The 18895-nt window shown below is 33.4% G+C and overlaps 1 protein-coding gene and 1 pseudogene across 2 annotated transcripts; both read left to right on the top strand.

Annotated features, from left to right (window-relative positions):
- The first annotated feature begins 418 nt into the window (after positions 1 to 418).
- LOC110715524 (zinc finger BED domain-containing protein RICESLEEPER 3-like) lies at positions 419 to 4955 on the top strand. Of its 2 annotated transcripts, XM_021894106.1 has the most exons (5): positions 419 to 884; positions 977 to 1222; positions 2110 to 2676; positions 3851 to 4259; positions 4349 to 4955. In XM_021894106.1, exons 3-5 carry the CDS (start codon positions 2116 to 2118, stop codon positions 4396 to 4398), a joined length of 1020 nt encoding a protein of 339 aa, XP_021749798.1. In that variant the 5' UTR covers positions 419 to 884; positions 977 to 1222; positions 2110 to 2115; the 3' UTR covers positions 4399 to 4955. The 2 variants fall into 2 exon arrangements, with proteins under 2 accessions (XP_021749798.1, XP_021749799.1); XM_021894107.1 differs by lacking the exons at positions 419 to 884; positions 977 to 1222 and having other exon boundaries at positions 1246 to 2676.
- A 7121-nt stretch (positions 4956 to 12076) lies between these two features.
- Positions 12077 to 17583, top strand: LOC110715504 (annotated as a pseudogene).
- Positions 17584 to 18895: the final 1312 nt, after the last annotated feature.

The raw sequence follows: 18895 nt of genomic DNA, 5'->3' as shown, positions 1-18895 counted from the left end.
CACTAAAATGGCTTCTATTTCAACATAATAACCTTTGTTTTAATATAGTGACTTTATTTAATTAATAAAACAAGCCTAGTGTCTCTAAATGTTAGTGATCCACAATAAATTAGAGTAAACCAAGTCCATTTAAGAATTTTTACAATTTTAAACATCAAATATATATTTCTTAAAAATATTATATGACATATATAAGATATATTTATAGCTAGGACAATTTTTCAAGGCCCCGTTTGTTAGTGCAAAATTTTCATGACGCATCTTAGATCCAGGCATCGTATAGAAGCGTCATCCCGAGTTCATAAGTGACGTCCCCGCAATCCAGGGATTTATTTGACTAATTTCGCAGTTTAAAGAGCTCAGTGTTTAAAGCAAGATAAGGTCGTTGCTTGTGCTTAATGTAGGGCTATGCAAAACTATCCGAAAAATCAAAAAACCGAACCGTAATCGAACCGAAAAATTGGGTACCCGAACCGTTTAAAGAAAACGGGTCGGGTAACCAAACCGATAAGAATTTAACGGTTCGGGTAACGGGTACCCGTTAACACTGTTTCGGGTACCCGAATGTCCCGAAAATATTTTTTTTCGAAATCTCAAATGAAAAATGTCAGTTTTTTTAGAAAAAAAGAAACAAAAAATAAAGAACAAAAAAGTGAAAACCCTAAACTTCGTTCTTTTCTCATTTCTCAGTCATTCACTTCACTCAGCCTCCATCCCCCTCTCTCTCCTCCTCTTCTCTAATGTCTCTGCCTCTGGTTCTCTAATCTCCATTCTCCATTCACTCCTTCATCTCCTCCATTGAAGCGGCTTTGAGCTTTCACTCCTTCATCTCCTCCATTGAAGCGGCTCTGAGCTTTTACTCCTTCATCTCCTAATGTCCTCAGGTAATTAACTAATTATCCCTTTGCCAGATCTAATTATTTGCAATGAATTGATTAAATTCAATTAAACTTAAGCTCTTGTTTTAATTTCACAGATCGCAGATTCAATTTAGGGCTCTGCGTACTTCGACTTCTCCATTGAAGCGGCTTCTGAGCTATACACCTATACTCCTTCATCTCCTCCATTGAAGTGTACTTCGACTTCTCCATTGAAGCGGCTCTGAGCTTTCACTCCTTCATCTCCTACATTGAAGCGGCTCTGAGCTTTCACTCCTCCATCTCCTCCATTGAAGCGTACTTCGGCTCTCCATTGAAGCGGCTTTTGAGCTTTCACTGTTGAGGTAATTTATATTTTATAGTATCTGACTATCTGTGGTTTTTTCGTATTTGTAATTGTTTTTTTTTCCTGATTTTTTATTGTGGTACTATTAATCTTTTTTTTTTTGTTTTTTTTGGGAGGAATGGTACTTATTATGGTTTTCAGAATTGAGGTTTTTTTTTATTATTTTTTGTCAAGTTGTGTCTGTTAGATTTAGATGAGTGAGTAAGGTGAGATTTCTGTTTTTGATGTGGAAATAAGGTTGTTGAGAAAAAACAAGGATTCAGAGTGATGTTGTTGTGTGATGTTGCTAAGCATCTATAGTTGCTGTGTACTAATGTTGTTGAGCATCTATAGTGTTGTGTGATGGCTTCCTGTGTGTTGAGCATCTATAGAGTTGTACATGATAATCATGTAGTCCAATATGATTTATTATAACATGAGTTAATTACAAGCATTTTAAGAAAACGTTTTAAGATTTATTGTAGTCCAATATGATAATCATGTAGTCCAATATGATTCATCTAGTTGCTTCTACTCAGGTTAATCTGTCAATGTATGGTTTAACAGAATTGAGTAATATTCGTCAGCTGGAATTTGGTTTAACAGTAACTTGTGTGGCTGTGTACATCATCTTTTGGACTCATTTTCAGTAATACTTGCCTAAGGTACTGCAAGGCTCACAGAGTGATTATATGGTGTAGTTGTACCAATAGTTTTTTTTATTTCACTTGCTTGTCTAAGATTTTATGATTGTGTATTTGTGTGACGTGGAAAAGTTTTTGTCCTGTTTGTTTCTAATAGACATATGTCCTAGATGTTCACCCTTTCAACCCTCATATAGCTATGACTCATTCTTGTTATTTGTGTATACATGATTGAACTTATTTGTTTTTTTTTCATTTGTAGGAGTGTATGGAATCTGGAAGTAGTGGGAATATGGAAGACTCATCGGCTACAAGTCAAGCTCCTCCAATTCCATGTCCTCCTCCCGAGCCTTGGGAGTATGACCCTTGTCCAATGACGGAAAATAATGACCCCTTTGACCAGCAAAATCAATCAACCCAACCTTCTGAACCTGCTGATGCTGCTTCCCCCTTAAGTGAAACTTCAAAAAAATCTAGAAAAAGGCGCTCTCCTCATTGGGAGCATTTTATAAAGAAGGATGGAGAAAACAAGGCTGAATGTATCTATTGTCATACATTCATTGGTTGTGCATCACTTCAAGGTACCTCCGGCATGAAGAACCACATAAAGCGGTGTAAGGAATACCCCCCAAACATTGATCAAAATCAGCAACTATTGTCCCTTAGTCAACAAACTCTTGATGGGAATCTCGTGGATCAAAAAAAAGGTAGACTTGAGCTGTGGAAATTCAATCAAGAAGATAGTAGGAGAGCTCTGGCAAAGATGGTGATCATGGATGAAATGTCTTTTAGAACGGTGGAGCATGAAGGTTTTCGCAACTTTATGAAGGTAACGCAACCCTTTTTCATTATTCCTTCTCGATGGACAGTGACTAGAGATTGTTTTAGGATTTATTTGGATGAGAAAAAAAGTTTGAAAAGTTTTTTAGTAAGTGCACTTCACGTATAAGTCTCACCACTGATACTTGGACTTCTTGCCAAAATATGAATTACATGTGTTTAATCGCTCACTTTATTGACCAAAATTGGAAATTGCATAAAAAAATAATTAACTTTTGTATAATTGTTGGTCACTCTGGTGAAACAATTGGTAAATCTGTCCAAAAGTGTCTACTTGAATAGGGTATTTCTAGAGTAATGACTGTCACTGTAGATAATGCAAGTTCAAATGATGTTGGCATTCAATATTTGAAAAGAAGGTTTGAAAGTTGGAAGACATTAGTTTTGGGTGGTCGGTTTTTACACATGAGATGTTGTGCTCACATATTAAGTTTAACCGTTAAAGAAGGATTAAAGAAAGTGATGTGTCAATAAAAAGAATTCGTTGTGTTGTTAGGTATGTAAGATCATCGGGTGCTAGATTGAAAAAGTTCATGAGTTGTGTTAAACAAGAAAAGTTGGAGTCAAAACGTTTTCTTTGTTTAGATGTGGATACTAGGTGGAATTCCACTTTTTTAATGATGGAAGGTGCTTTGGCATATCGTAGGGCTTTTGATTTGCTTGAATGTTTAGATGGTGGTAAATTTAGGTATGAGTTACTTAAGACAGGCGGGGTGCCTGAACCTAGTGATTGGGATCGTGTTGCCTCTTTTCTTCCTTTACTTAAAATATTCTATGATGCTACTCTACGAGTTTCCGGCTCGTTGTATATCAACTCTAATGTGTATTTACAAGAACTTGTTGGGATTAGTGAGTTAATCAAGAAAAAAATGTTGAGTAATGATGCGGGGGTGAGTTTAATGGCTAGTGGAATGAAGAAAAAGCATGACAAGTATTGGGAAAATGTTGATAATGTGAATCTCTTGTTGTATATTGCTGTCATTCTTGATCCTAGGCGGAAAATGGGATATACTAAATGGGAAATTAATCAACAATATGATTCTGAAAAAGCTAAGTACTTGTGTGATAAAGTGATGCAAACTCTGAATGACATGTATGAACTTTATATTTCTGAAAACCCTCCAAATGAGTCTATTCTCCCTAAAACTTCTGATTTTTCGGAGGAAGTAGAAGATATGGATTCTGATGTAGATGTTGCGGAATTAGAGTTTGAAAGGCAGGTGGGTTCATGTGTTGGAGTACAAGGGAAAAATGAGTTGGCCAAGTATTTAGAAGATGATAGAGAAGTTAATCCCGCCGGAAAAAGCTTTGATTGTTTGGGGTGGTGGAAAAAATATGGTGAAAGGTATCCAACAATAGCTCTCATGGCTAGAGATGTACTTGCCATTCCCGTATCAACAGTCGCTTCCGAATCAGCTTTTAGCACCGGTGGTCGAGTGCTTGATTCATTTCGCAGCTCACTCTCAACTAAGATGGTTGAAGCCTTGATTTGTGCACAAGATTGGTTACGTACATCTCAAGGTCCTCTTATACTTGAGGAGAGACTTGAAGATATGGAAAAAATTGAATCAGGTAACATTTAAATATTTTCTCTTTTTTTTTTTTAATCTCATTATCTTGTTAATTATTCATTAACTTTTTTTTAATTTTTTTTTTTGAAGAAATGTTACCTCTTGGTGAGGAACACTCTCTCTTTGTTGATGATGATTAATTGATTAGAGGCAGCAACTTATAATCATGAAGGTTGGTGGTGATTGTATTGAAGGCCGGAAGTCATTGAAGGCTTGGAGTATTTTATGAAATATGATTACTATGGACTGTTTTTGTTTTAAAACTATAAACTATGGACTTTTTTTTTTGTTATGTATTGGTTTATTATTGTTAACTATGGACTTTTTTTTTTAAAGAAACAGTATGTTTGTATCAAGTATTTGTTCATTTGTAATCGGGTTGAGTGTTGTGTTATATGTGTATTCAGGTTTAAATATCAGCCTATTAGGCTGTTATTTGTTACAAAAAAAATCATAGTACTAATAACAATAATTAATACTAGAAAAACAGGTGGAAGTTTGGACAAAAATATTATTAAGCAGGTGGGTACAAGGAGGAGTTCAGGCAGCCAAGTAGGAGAGGTGAGGAGGCATCAGCCTCAAGGACAGGGACTGGTAGGTTGCCAAAGCGGAAGACAGCGATAGTTGTAATTATTTTTGTTATTTGTGTATTTAAGTTCAATTGTTATAGTTCAAAAAATAGGAAGTAAAAAAAAAACACTAGTAAAAACTAAAAAGCATCTAAAAACGAATTGCAAAGCAGGTTTTAAATAAATAAAAAGACCCAAAAAAAAATCAGCTTATTGGTTCGGTTCGGATATTTGGTTCGGGTACCCGTATTTTCGGGTATCCGAATTTACGGGTACCCGAACCTTATCGGAACGGTTTCGGGAATCGGTTTTAGCATTAACGGTTATCGGGTACCCGAACCAATAACGTTATCGGAACGGGTACCCGTCCCATGCTCTCCCCTAGCTCAATGAACCAGAAGAACGGGTCAACAACTGACTTCCTAGATTCGTGGGAAGATAATTATCTTCTCTCAACGGCTACTTTGAAGACCTAGACTGCCGTTTCCTCCTTTATAAATAGATTTGTATTTTAGATGTTGGACATACTGTTCTCTCTCAAGTATTCTCTAAACTCTCATTGTAACAATTGATTATTCATAGTGCAATCGGTGGATTTCTCCCACCCGCAGTTTTTCCCCATTGGGTTTTCTGCGTCACCAAATATCGTTTGTTCATCTTTATTATCTCGCATTTCGTTTATCCATAGCATAGTTTGTCTAGCAGTCGACGTCCCAGCCTAACGTCGTTCCTTGACGATTTTTGGCATTAACACCGTTCACTTCACCTCATTTTGTTGATGTGAAATTATTTTTACTGATTTTCACTTATAATTCTTCTTTAAAAACTGAATTATACTGAACTAAACTTATTTTTACTGAAGTGAAATTAATTTTACTGAACTGAACTTAATTTTACTGACTGAAGTATTATTTTCTTAAGGTGAAATGAACAGGGCCGAACTACACATATTTTGTAACCATCACAATGTTTAAGTCACAAATTTTTTCTTAATAAATGTTATTAAATTTATAGTAAATTGAAACTTATTCAGTATTCATTCCCGGAAAAAAAAAAAAAGAAATTCTCAATATTCTTTCCAAAGTTTGGTAACTTGAAATTGTATAAATCATATCACGATTTTGTGAATATTCTAATTATAATTAGAATCTCGTGTAATAATCTTTATAATATACTTGGCGTCAAAAAAAAAAAAAAAAAAAAAAAAAAAAAAAAAAAAAAAAAGGCAAGAGTGAATTAAAAAGGAAAAAACAACCCCTGAAAGTTATTAAATAGTTAACACTATTATTGTCTAATTTTGGGCGATAGATGTTAATATATAATATGTTCATTTGTACTTATTGAAAACATTCACATCCTTAATTATCCCTTTCCCCATCTCACCATGAAAACCGATCCAAAACCCATCCTACCCGCAAAACACCCCTCCTTCATCCCCGCCCCCTCCCCCCAAAGCACGAAAACCACCATCTTCCCCCATTTCCACCCTAAAACGCCTTTTTGGAAGGGTTTTGAGGCTGGGGATAGGGTTTTGGGGCTGGAAAGAGGAGGAAGTTATGTTTTAGGGTTAGGGAAGAGAAATGATTCATGAGCAGGGGTAGTGGCTTAGGGGGTTAAGGGTGTCGGATAAGTGGAGGTTGAGGAAAAGGGTTGCCACATATTGGCAGTAAGGATGGCAATCTAAATGGATATTTGCTAACCTGATCCAATCGCTTTATTAAATGGACGAAAACTCGAACTAAATGGATGAAAACGGGTGATAGGTGAAATGGATGATGGATTGGATTGGATTTGATTGGATTGGATGTGATTATGTGAATGATTTCTATTCCTCTAGTAAACCATGTATCCTGGCCACCCACCCGTTTAAAGTATATTATGTATTCGATTTATCTAAAAAAATTAATAGAAAAAATATGAAATTTGCAATACTTTTTTTTTTTTTTTTGTTTAAAATTATTTTTTTCAAACAATAAGTAGGTATTGTGTCTTTTCTTTTTTTTTTTTGGGTAGAACATAAACAATTATTGTATAAACAACTATAAAAGAGTTTACATGATTTTTTTTTTTTTTTTTTTTTTTTTTTTACTTTAAGTATTCCTTCATCAGTCATCTGATCCATCTGTATCATCAGTGGATGATGCACGGACGAAAGCGGATGATGGGTGAAGCGTGTGATGGATGGATGTGGCCGGAAGGAGCGATTGGAATAACGGATGAGTTCGAGTTAAACTTCACATGTATAACCTAACCAAGTTCAATCCACTATTATCTCTAGTCAGCGGTAGCGGGGGCTGGGGGTTAGTGGTGCCAGAGAAGAGAGGAAATACTAGTTGATCAGCCAGCAGATTGACAAAGAAAGCACATCAGGGGGTATTTTGGTAAAATACCTTAAAAAGGTAAGGGTAAATATGTAACATCCTGGAGACGTTAACATTTACTGGAAAATGTTGACTAACGTCTTCCCCAGTCAAAGCAGTAAAATTCCGTTAACACCGTTTGCATCATTTTCCCAATTTCAAAAACCGAGTCCCTGAAATACCATCTTCTACCACACACACCATTACATTCTACAAAATGCCAGAATTGGATTGAAAATAAGGTACCCAATCATGAGTACTAACTAAAATTCAGAATAATATAATTTTGGATTAAACAAATCTGATCAAACCCAATACCCAACAACAGATTTAAGCAGTACTAATCTGTACATTAAAACCGAAATGTAAATATAGAATTGAATACCAGGAATTACGAGTAAGCAGGTAATTTGACTTGCTCGACAAACCTTCGCTTATTTCATCTTCCGAGCCCACAAGGATCGCCCAACAGATCTAAATGATTATAGCAATGGCGTTCCAAGATAGAGGGTCGAAAATTTTAAAATATTCTGTTTTTCGTTTGGGTTTGTTGTTGACGGCTTTAATTGCCACGTTATATGGCCCACACTAACGGCAGAAATCCGTCCTTAACGCGAAATAGTACAAAGGAATATAAAAATAATATGCAGTACACTGTGTGGCCCACAAAGACTCTTGATTTACAAAATTTTGTAAATCAGGCTGATTGTCTGGGTCTGGATCCAGAGAAGATGGGGCTGGGGAAAGAGGGCTGCCACCTGGCGACGATGGCAGAGGTTGGGGGTTACGCGCGGTTGTTTTTTTTTAATAAAAAAATTCTATTTATTATTATTTGATTAATTTTATAAAATTATTTTTGGATCAATCGGGTGATGAAATGTGTCCAACATTGTTATAACAGGTTATGTGACCTGTTGGGACCAACATAAGAAAATACCATCTAAAGTTGAAATTATTTAATAATAATTCAAGGTTGGGATTGTTAAAATTAAAAATGAATGAGCAAAAGTTCGGATTATTAAAATTATTTTTTCAAAAATAAAAAATAAAAATCATTGTTTATATTACAAATTTTTTTTCTTGTTTGTTGTATCAATTTATTACAAAGTAGTATTATATTTACTGCTTATTATTGTTTCATTTACAAAATAGTATTAAAAGTATTTTAACTTTAATTTGTAAATTAAATGTGGGTAAGAAGTAGGGCAGTTGGGGCGAGGATGGGACGGGAACAACCTAAAGTCCACCCCCACCCTGTCACCCATGGCAAGTATGGTTTTCATTTTCATCCTTGCCCTGCCATCTGCCAAACCACTAGGGTGGGGATGGGCGGGTCTCCTACTTGACTCGTCCCACTAATATCCCTAGCTATAATGGCATCAATTAATAATAAAGACAAAGAACAAGAAAATAAACCAAATCGTGAAAACAAATAATAAAGACGAAGAACTAGAAAATAAACCAAATTAGGAAAGGAATTATAAAGGCGATGAACAAAAATAAACCAAATTAGGAAAGAAATAATAAAGACGAAGAACAATAAAATAAACCAAATCAGTAATAGAAAAAATAAAGTTGAAGAACAAGAAATCCAAATCAGAAGAAGAAATAATAAAGACAGTGAACAAGAAAATAAATCAAATCAGGAACAGAAATAATAATGACAAGGAACAAGAAAATAAATCAAATCAGGAAAAGAAATAATAAAGATGAAGAACAAGAAAATAAACCAAATCAGAAAAGAAATAATGAAGACGGAAAACAAGAAAATAAACCAAATCAAGAAAACAAATAATAAAGACGAAGAATATAAAACTAAACCTAGTCGGAAAAAAAATAATAAAGACGAATAACAAGAAAATAAACCAAATGTGTAGATTAAGTGAGAAATGTTGTGATGGGCAATAATGAAGCCTGAAATTGGAAGATCGAGGGAAATAATGGTTGGCCGTGACAAATATTGATGGAGCCGAGTTAGGTTTTGCATGTGGGAGTAGGTGTGATTGTGAAGCTAGAAAACACATGCATTATAGGCAATATTGTCTACTTGTGTTTTGGTTGAAAATCATATATTTGATCTGTTTTTAAATAATTATAATACTACATTCGTTTCATATTAGTTGCAACGATTTGACATGAATTAGAGAGAAAAAATGTTCAATCGTTGCAAATAATATGAAACGGAGGTAGTATTTAATTTATTTAAATTCTATGAGTTAGTGAACTCAATATAAATCATATCATACGGAGTATTTTATTAATTTCATATTCTTTCTCTTCCAATTATTTACAACAATTTTTGTTTTGTACGTTTTTTTTTTATGGAACGATTTTTTATTCTTCCATATATGATATATCCTACTACCTCCATTTTTATTACCTTTTCCAATTTTTTTTCTAAATTATGTGCATGGAGAAATGGAGCAAGTATGTAAAAACGGAGGGAGTAAGATCTAAAACTTTTGATCTTTTAGCATAGTAGAGTAGATTTCAGCAATTAAAGCAGAGCAGAATTTCTGCACACTACACAGCAGAGCAAAACAAATTTCAGTAGAGCACACCAAAAGAACATAGCCTGATTAATCTAGAGTAGGGCTGGCAAACCCTGACCCGACACGAAAACCCGACCCGAACCCGATCCGAAGTTACTGAGAGAGACCCGAACCCGACCTGAACCGAACCCGAACAACCCGAATTCGACCCGATTTGACCCAAATTTCATATTTCGTAATAATATTAAGTTTTACACTATTTTTAATAGTTTCTAAGCATAACCCGAAATCGACCCGAAATCTGACCCGAACCCGACCTGCTGACCCGAATTGCCACCCCTAATCTAGAGGCAATTTTTTCTTGGTAGTAACAACATTTATCACGTTTACTTAATTAAACTATTTCTCTGATTTTTCACTACCTTTGCTTTATAAAAAGGTTTTGTTAGCTATTAGAAAACTTTTTTTTTTTAAAATAAGAGGGTGGGTCGCCGGCGGTGGGTGGGGCTGATGGCTGGTTAATCTAGTAATTTTGTTGTTTTTGGTTTTGTAAGATCAACAGGCCCGGCTAAGGACCTGTGCAAACAGGCCCTTAGCACAGGGCCCCCAAATTCAGAGGGCCCAAAATTTTGGAGTCCAAGCTTTAATTTTTTTTTGTTTTTAAAAAAAAAAAAAAAAAGTCAGCAATACTCTTCACGTGAATACAACCAGCTGTTCCTCACTTCCTCCATTTACTCCCCACTTGTCTAGATTCTTCATCTCCTTCCTTGGTAATTAGCTCCATCAAAATAGCCCCAACTTCCCAAAATTTCTGAAATTTTCTTTAATTTCCTTTCTTTGATTCTTTGAATCCTTCCTATTTTGTCATTTAATTTTATTGTTTTACCCCCAAATTTTTAATTTTCCAAATTTGACATTGTGGTTTCAAAAAAATTACAATGGGTATGAAGAATTTTTCCTCAAATCTCGAATTGCTTTCAATGGAGATATTAATTTCGTGTATTCCACAATTAAACCCCTTAATTTTCGTTTATCAAACGGTAAAATTTTTTACCCCTTATAAATTCCATTTCAATCTTCAATCTTTTTCAATTACTTGTGTTCTTCGTACTCAAATTACATTTAACAAATAAAAAAACAATTAAGAAATTGGTTAACAAGAAGATCAGAGATTCAGAGCCAAGGAGTGTTCGTTGCGGCAAGAAGATTCGTAAGTTTACAAGAAGATTGGTTAACAAGAACACTCCCTGGTTGTGGCAAATCGTGATTTTGGCTTCGTTTTAATATGTTGTTATACGATAATTTCGTTTTAAAAAAAATTTAGGGCCCAATTTCTAAGTTTAGAACAGGCCCCCAAAATGATTAAGACGGCCCTGAAGATCAATATGTTGATGATACAGTCACACCTGCTCATAGACAAAGTTAGCACGTTGTTGAACCAAATAAATAAATGTGTTCTTGCTCTTTCTTTAATTTTTCTTGCATTAATATTTATATTGAGTGGGTATGATTTCTTAAAAAAAAATAATAAATAAAAATGTACTCTGTATTTTTAAAAAAGTGAGTATACAAGGGGTTAAAAAAAAAAAAAAAAGAGGAAGCAGTAGTTATTATTATTTTTTTTAAAAAAACCAAGCCGTGACATTCATTAAATAAGAATAATTTCCGCCAAAATTAATCTAGTTATTATAACATTTTTTTTTATTTAAAAAAAAAGGGGTGGTAGTTATATTTTATAATAAGTGCAATAGATGAATAGTCAATGATAATAATGTTTGTTTTCTTTGGAGAAATATTGACGCATAAAGCTTATATGTTTCTGAAACAAATAGGATGACAATTTTATGGATAATTAATGGGAACAAGAGAAAATATATTGGTGGAAAATGCGCCAGAGAAAGGTATTTTGGGAGAAAATATGATGGTAAAAAATACCACTATATGCATAATAGTACAAAAAAATACTATTAAGACAACTTATACTTTAATTGTACAATATACATGCATAATAGTACACAAATATCACTGTACGATTAAAAGAAAGAAGCAACAAATGGAAAACCCCATATTGCTCTCTTATGTGCATGTAAAATATATAGGCCCTATGCACCGCTAGATGCTCTCATTTTCTTTAGTCATACCTATTCCTAGAAAAATAAAAAATACAATGACTTTGGACATGTTCTCTTCAACTTATTTAAGGTATTATTACTTATTCCTTAATAAATTCAAATCATATCAGACTAGATCAGAACTTTTAATTATTGTGATACATAATGCTAAATATCGTTAATTGCGTGTTATAAAAAACTATGAAAATTACATATTCGTAAAGTTCATAATGAGACAAATCTAACATAATCCATTTAAATAATGTTTTTTTTAGATAATTATTAAAATGCTATCAAGATTTAATCCACTTATTAAATCAGATCAGACCAGATTAAATAATTAAAATTTAGATCAGACCTTAAGAAAATCAAACCAAATCTCTTTGTCTCAGGTGAAAAGAACTATTAGTCTATTAGACTGGATAAAAGTAAATTTTAATGCTTTGTCAAAAATAAAAAATAAAAAATAAAAAATAAAAGTAATGCATGGCTTATAGCTTTAAATTATGACGGGTAGCATGGTCTATAAATACCTCTTCAACGGAATATTAAACATCACAATTTTCAGAAATTAATCATCAACTAACCTATTGGTAAGTTGCTTTCTCCTTTTTTTCTTTTTATTTTTTATTATTTATCTATTTGTTTATTATTACGAACTTAGCTTTCTTCTTAATACACTAATTAATGGATCATTTTATAAATAGTCGAATATTTTGTTGAATCATTTTTATTATTTTGAGCACCAATTAAAGAATTTCATCTATATATTATTAGACATTCAATACTCCGATCAATATTGTGGTCACAAGCATACTTACCAAGCAATATCAACATTTTAATATTGCTTCTTATTCTTTATCTAGTACTCCCTCTATCCCTATTTTATTGCTCTATTTGACTATGCACGGTCTCCAAGACATGTGTTAGAATGTTTATATATTTACTTCCATACATGTAAAAATTATAAAAATGTGATATTAATAAAATATAAAATGAGACGAATCTAACAAGATCTCTCATGACTATATTACCTTTTATATATTAACGACAATTTATGGTCAAGTTTTCGAAGTTTGACCCAAAAAATGACAATGGGGCAAAAATAAAAGGACAGAGAGAGTATTGTGTAATGTACATATTAAAAATATAAGAATAAAAAAAAAACGTTCACTTATATTCTCCTATACATAATCATAATATTATTCTTTATGTTATTAGTTCAATTTTGCATCCCGTATTTCAATGTCAAAAGTACATTATTTCAATTTATTATTATTTTTTTTAACATTGAATTTTAGATTATGCCGATCATCACTAACTATTTGTCCGTTGTCTTCTTGTCTGTATTAAACTATTAATGTATATATAGGGACATGGCAAATTTCTCAAAACTTTCAACTGTCGCAAGAAGGTAAGCAACATTTATGAGTTTTCAATTTTTCTTTTTTAATCTTTATTACTTGTTGTTATTTTCGTTAAAAAATGTTAAGGTAAACATTTTACTAATGCTTCATGGTGAGCCGATAGGACTTCCTCCATCAAATACATGTGTTGAAAATTTCATATGGTGCGGCCAGCTACCTGGACCATCTCGTTAAATTTCGTTTTTGAATAATACTAGGATCAGGTTTAGTTCACCTTATTTTAGATCATATCAAATCAAATTTGAAATTTTAAGTTTGAACATAATATTGTCATAGAAAATACAAGTTTATCAATATGATAAACAAAATTTGTTTAGCAAATGACAAAATTGTTAATAAATCAACAATTTTTTTTAGTAAATATGGGTTCCACCGTTGTTGATATATTTACGAAAATGCCATGATGACTGGGCATTTATGTTGTTTTATTTACCATTTTTCCATTTGATAAACAAATTTTGTTTATCAAATTGATTAACCGGGGCTTCCTCATTTTGTCATGTAAAGAATCATAAAAATTAAATAAATTTTTGCATTATTACGAATCTAATAAAACTCCACTTAGTATATATTTTTTCTCTATAGATTACCGTACATATAATGTTCAAGCTTGATCAAATTAAATCAAATGATAGGATTTGATCAACTCAGATCATTTAGATGATGATAATAATAATAATAATAATAATAATAATAATAATAATAATAATAATAATAATAATAATAATAATAATAATAATAATAATAATAATAATAAAAAAATAGCTTTAAACTTATCAAATAAGAAGAAAAAAAAGGTGAACTGAACGTAGCCTAAGTATATCATGATATTATTCACAGGTTAGAAGGTAAAGTAGCTCTCATTACCGGAGGCGCCTCTGGAATTGGAGTAGTATTATTTATTTATTTATATTAACGAAAGCAGCTTTCTCCTTAATACACTAATTTCTGGATCATTGTATGAATACTCGTATTTTTTGTTGAATCACTTTAATTATTTTGAGTCCACTTCACAAGTCCAAGGAGCTTCCATCCCAAAACCATATGGCAATAGGAGGAGTAGCCCCTTAGCCTTATAAAGTGTTTAACTCTCTTTTCTTCAACTAATGTGGGACACTTACATGTGGTGACACTTGAAAGGTTTATTCTTCAACACTCCCCCTCACATGTAAGGTCCCTTTTAACTTTGTCTCATGTGATTTTTCGGGCTAGAGTGCTTCTTCACTCCCCCTCACACGGACCTACTCTTGGCCCAGTGAACTTTAGCCATTTAAGGTCCCATATCGTGGGTCTGGCTCTGATACCATGTTAGTGGACAAACTCAACCAAAAGCTTAAATTGATGGTTGAGGCCTACGAATATGTTTTATACTCTATCACTCCCCCTCATATGAAATGTCCTTTGGGCTTGAAATGTGGATGCAACACAGGCCCACCCATACATGGTGCAAATTAATTCCACTTTGAAGGAGGGGCGGATGAGATTCGAACCCGTGACCTTTGTGTCACGCTGGCTCCGATACCATGTTAAAGGACCAACTCAACTAAAAGATTAAGGAGTTTATATATATTATTTGACATGGTATCACAGCTTAGGTTAGATCTTGGGATCATATACAAAAATTCTCACCCTGCCGGTGGGTTAGAAAATTAAACCCACCGGCGGGATATACAAAGTTTTTTATGCTTCCGCAAACACATATAGATTTTTTTTTTCTTTTCTCAACGTTTTTTTTAGAATATTTATGTAACCTTGCGCCTCCCACCAACAGTAGCAACCGCGAAAGCCTCCTCCATCATTTGTGGCAATCACATACTCTACCGCCTCCCACTACTAGCAGTAACCACATCTGCCAACCTACTCCATGTGCCGCACTCTATTTCCACCTCCCCATGACCAACAATGATTCTTACATTGCCTCATTGGTTTTTCTACACATAATCACATAGATTTTGTTTTGGTGGTGGTATATAACAATAAGGTCAACTTTTGCACATCTCTTTTGCTATCAAGTTAGCTCCTCTTATTGTTGCAGCACTTGGAATCTTTGTGGAGTATTAATTCTTGATACGTGGTTTCTCTTTTGAGAATTGATTAATTTCAAGCGGTGGAATTTAATCTTTTCTTGCGCAATTTTATTTGTTTTTCTTCAACTGTGATTTCATGTAGTGGTGTAGTGTCTTCTCCCCGATGATGGTTTGATCCCTTAACTTATTCTTCTCTGGATCTTCAACTTGGCCCAAGTATATGCGTGACTCTTACTATACGTAGGTCGTGGTTGTTGCTTCTCATCATCATCACCAGCACACGTCTACTACTTCTCTTTTAATCATGGGTTACTATACTATCCTTACCGTTCGATGCGTGATTCAGATCCAGTCTAAGTATCCGATTTTCTCCCGCTCTGACTGCGGGGGTGTGATAGAGAATATCCATAGAATATTCTCATCCTAGGTTTAGGATATATTTTGTATAAGTTTATCTTTGATATATGTACATATCTTATAGTTACCTAATATAATTAGGTTTCTCATTATAACTCTATAAATATTGATCAATGAAAATCATTCTAATCAAGGAGTTTATATTATCTGACATTGAGCACCAATTAGAAGAAATCCATGTATATATTATTAGACATCCAATACTCAGATCAATATTGTGGTAACAAGCTTACTTTTATTTATTTATTTATTTTGACGCGGGTAACAAGCTTACTTACCAAGCAAAATCGTCAACATTTTAATATTGCTTCTTATTTTTATCTAGTATTGTTTAATGCACATATTTAAAATAATAATAAGAATAACTTAAAAAAAAACGTACACTTAAAATAATCTCCTATATATTATCATAATTCTAGATTTTTTTAATTTTTTTTAAGGAAATTTTGTAAGAAACTATCTTTTAAAACAATTTTTTTGCGAGAAACTACCTTATAAAAAAATGTTGTAAAAACTACCTCATAAAAGCTAAATGTTGTAAGATACTACCCTTGGTCGGAAAGTGAGAGTTGACTAAATTTTTCCGGCATTGACCAAGTCATGTGCCGGTCACATGACATTTAATTCATCTTGGGTATTATATGGATAAGCTCCGGGAAAATTAGGGGAAAAAATGGGGAAAGATGAATTAAACGTCACGTGACCGGCACATGACTAGGTCAACGCCGGAAAAATTAAGTCTCACTTTCCGACCAAGGGTAGTATCGTACAACATTTTTTTATAAGGTAGTTTCTCGCAAAAAAAAAAAATGCTTTAAAAGATAGTTTCTCACAAAATAATATTTTTTTAATGTCGATCATCACTGATTATTTGTTCGTTGTCTCTATTAAACTATTAATGTATATAAAGGGAGATGGCAAATTTCTCAAAATTTTCTGCTGTCGCAAGAAGGTAAGCAACATTTATGAGTTTACAATTTTTAAAAATGTCATGGTAAAAGTTTACTAATCTTTCATGACCGGTATATATATATTATTATAAATAAAGTGAACTGAACATGGCCTAACTATATCATGATATTATTCACAGGTTAGAAGGCAAAGTAGCTCTCATTACTGGAGGCGCCTCTGGAATTGGTGAATACACTGCTAAACATTTCTCTAAACATGGTGCCAAAGTTGTAATTGCTGATATTCAAGATGATCTAGGCCAAACAGTCTGCGAGAACATAGGCACATCATTAGCGTCATACGTTCATTGCGATGTCACAAATGAAAGCCACGTCCAAAATGCAGTGGACTCAACGGTATCCCAATATGGAAAACTCGATATCATGTTTAACAATGCAGGTATTACAGGCATATCCAAGCCTAACATTCTTGACAACACCAAATCCGAGTTCAAAGATGCGTTGGGGGTGTATCTTATTGGTCCCTTTTTGGGTACGAAGCATGCGGCTCGAGTAATGATCCCGGCCAACAGGGTACTATTATCAATCATGGGAGTATTTCCTCTACCATAGGAGGTGCGGCATGTCATGCCTACGTTAGCTCGAAACATGGTGTGCTAGGTCTTACAAAGAACACGGCTGTGGAGCTTGGAAAATATGGGATTCGGGTGAATTGTTTGTCACCATATGTGGTTTCGACTCCGTTGACAAGGAGCTTCTTTAAGTTGGATGATGAAGGATTTGCTAAAGTATACTCAAATCTCAAAGGCGCTAATTGTACTTTAGAGGATGTGGCGGAGGCAACTTTATTTCTTGCTAGTGATGATTCCAAGTTTATTAGTGGCCATAATCTTGTTGCGGATGGAGGATTTACTGTTATGAATCGAGGATTTTGTATGTTTGAATAACTCAAGCAATAGTAATTGCAATAGTCAAGCAATAATAATAAGGTGTAGTTATGCCCGATTAATGAAAATGGGTTTTCTTATGGAAAATTTGTCAAAAATAAGCCAACTTTTTAATTAACTCAAAATAAGTCAATTTTTAAAGGATATTTCTTTTAATAAGTCTAATGACTTTCAACCTACTAAATAAGTCATCTTTTTAAATAAAAATAATTTTTTAAATAATTAAATCATATTAACAAATTATGAATCGAGGATTTTGTATGTTTGAATAACTCAAGCAATAATAATTGTAATAGGATGGTTTATGACATTGCAAACGTGTTTGTTAGTCTTGAGTTAGTAAATTAGAAATAATTAATCTACTAAAGTTTTTAAATTTAAATCCCACTGATATGATTTTTTTTTTTTTTTTTTTTTTTATTTTTATTTTTAGAAAAGGATATTACCCCTTGTTTATTTCGTAATTTTTGGCCTAGGTATCCTAATAAAGGCAACGCAAAAGGTTAAGAGCATTTTTAATTTTTAATTAGAGGGCTTGTGGTACTCTCCCCTCTTTGTTCGTTGCTGCAAGAAAAGGACACAGAGAAGTAAATAATGCTATTCATACCACTATTGATACTATCTAGGCAAAATTAGATGTAACAACACAATTCAAACTATGAAACTATCACTTGGATGCACTAAACATCACAATCTTTAAATAGTCGAAGCAAAGAATAACACGAACTCTAGGGTTGTGTGTCGTAAATGACATAAATGTTTCAGGTGTTGGAGATTCAATCGAGTTCCGGTTTCTTTTGTTGTTCTTATTAAATTAACCCCATTCCCTTCCCCTTCTACAAGATATATTATATCAAAGAGGGCAATTTAAATCGCCCTCTTAGGTTCATATTTCGCCCTATTAGGCAAAGAGGGCGATTTTATCCTATTAGCTTCAAAGGGGATACAAAATTTTCCCCCTCTTTGTCAAATATCAAAGATGGCAAAATATTTCGCCCTCTTTGATCAAAATCAAATAGGGCAAATTTTTCGCCCTCTTTGATCAAAATCAAATAGGGCAAAATTTTCGCCCTTTTTGATTGAATCAAGCAAGACGAAAAGTTTTTTTGCCCTGTATAATCAACTTAAACAAGTCAATTCATATCACCCTCCTTGCTCAAAATTCGCCCTGTTTGATCATATTTTAAAAGGGCAAAATCAAAGTCGCCCTCTTTGTTCAATTTTTCGTTTTTTTAAAAAAATAATATTAGGAGGGGCTACATTTAGTTAATAAGCATAAATTCTAATTTTGTCATTATATATACAAAAGTGTTAACCAAGCTTTCCTTAATAGCAAATATTTAATAATTCTAGGACATCTTTTCATCCTTGCAGCT

The sequence above is a fragment of the Chenopodium quinoa genome, unplaced genomic scaffold, assembly GCF_001683475.1.
Source record: "Chenopodium quinoa cultivar QQ74 unplaced genomic scaffold, ASM168347v1, whole genome shotgun sequence".
In the NCBI taxonomy this organism is placed as follows: Eukaryota; Viridiplantae; Streptophyta; class Magnoliopsida; order Caryophyllales; family Amaranthaceae; genus Chenopodium; species Chenopodium quinoa.
This window is presented reverse-complemented; position numbering and strand designations above follow the sequence as displayed.

What these genes read in the sequence shown, in the direction of transcription:
- LOC110715524 (XM_021894106.1), top strand. Translation starts at nt 2,116, where the DNA reads ATGGAATCTGGAAGTAGTGGGAATATGGAAGACTCATCGGCTACAAGT. An exon ending in GTTTTCGCAACTTTATGAAG is followed by an intron (nt 2,677 to 3,850) that starts GTAACGCAACCC and finishes GATTTTTCGGAG; the next exon opens with GAAGTAGAAGATATGGATTC. An exon ending in TATGGAAAAAATTGAATCAG is followed by an intron (nt 4,260 to 4,348) that starts GTAACATTTAAA and finishes TTTTTTTTGAAG; the next exon opens with AAATGTTACCTCTTGGTGAG.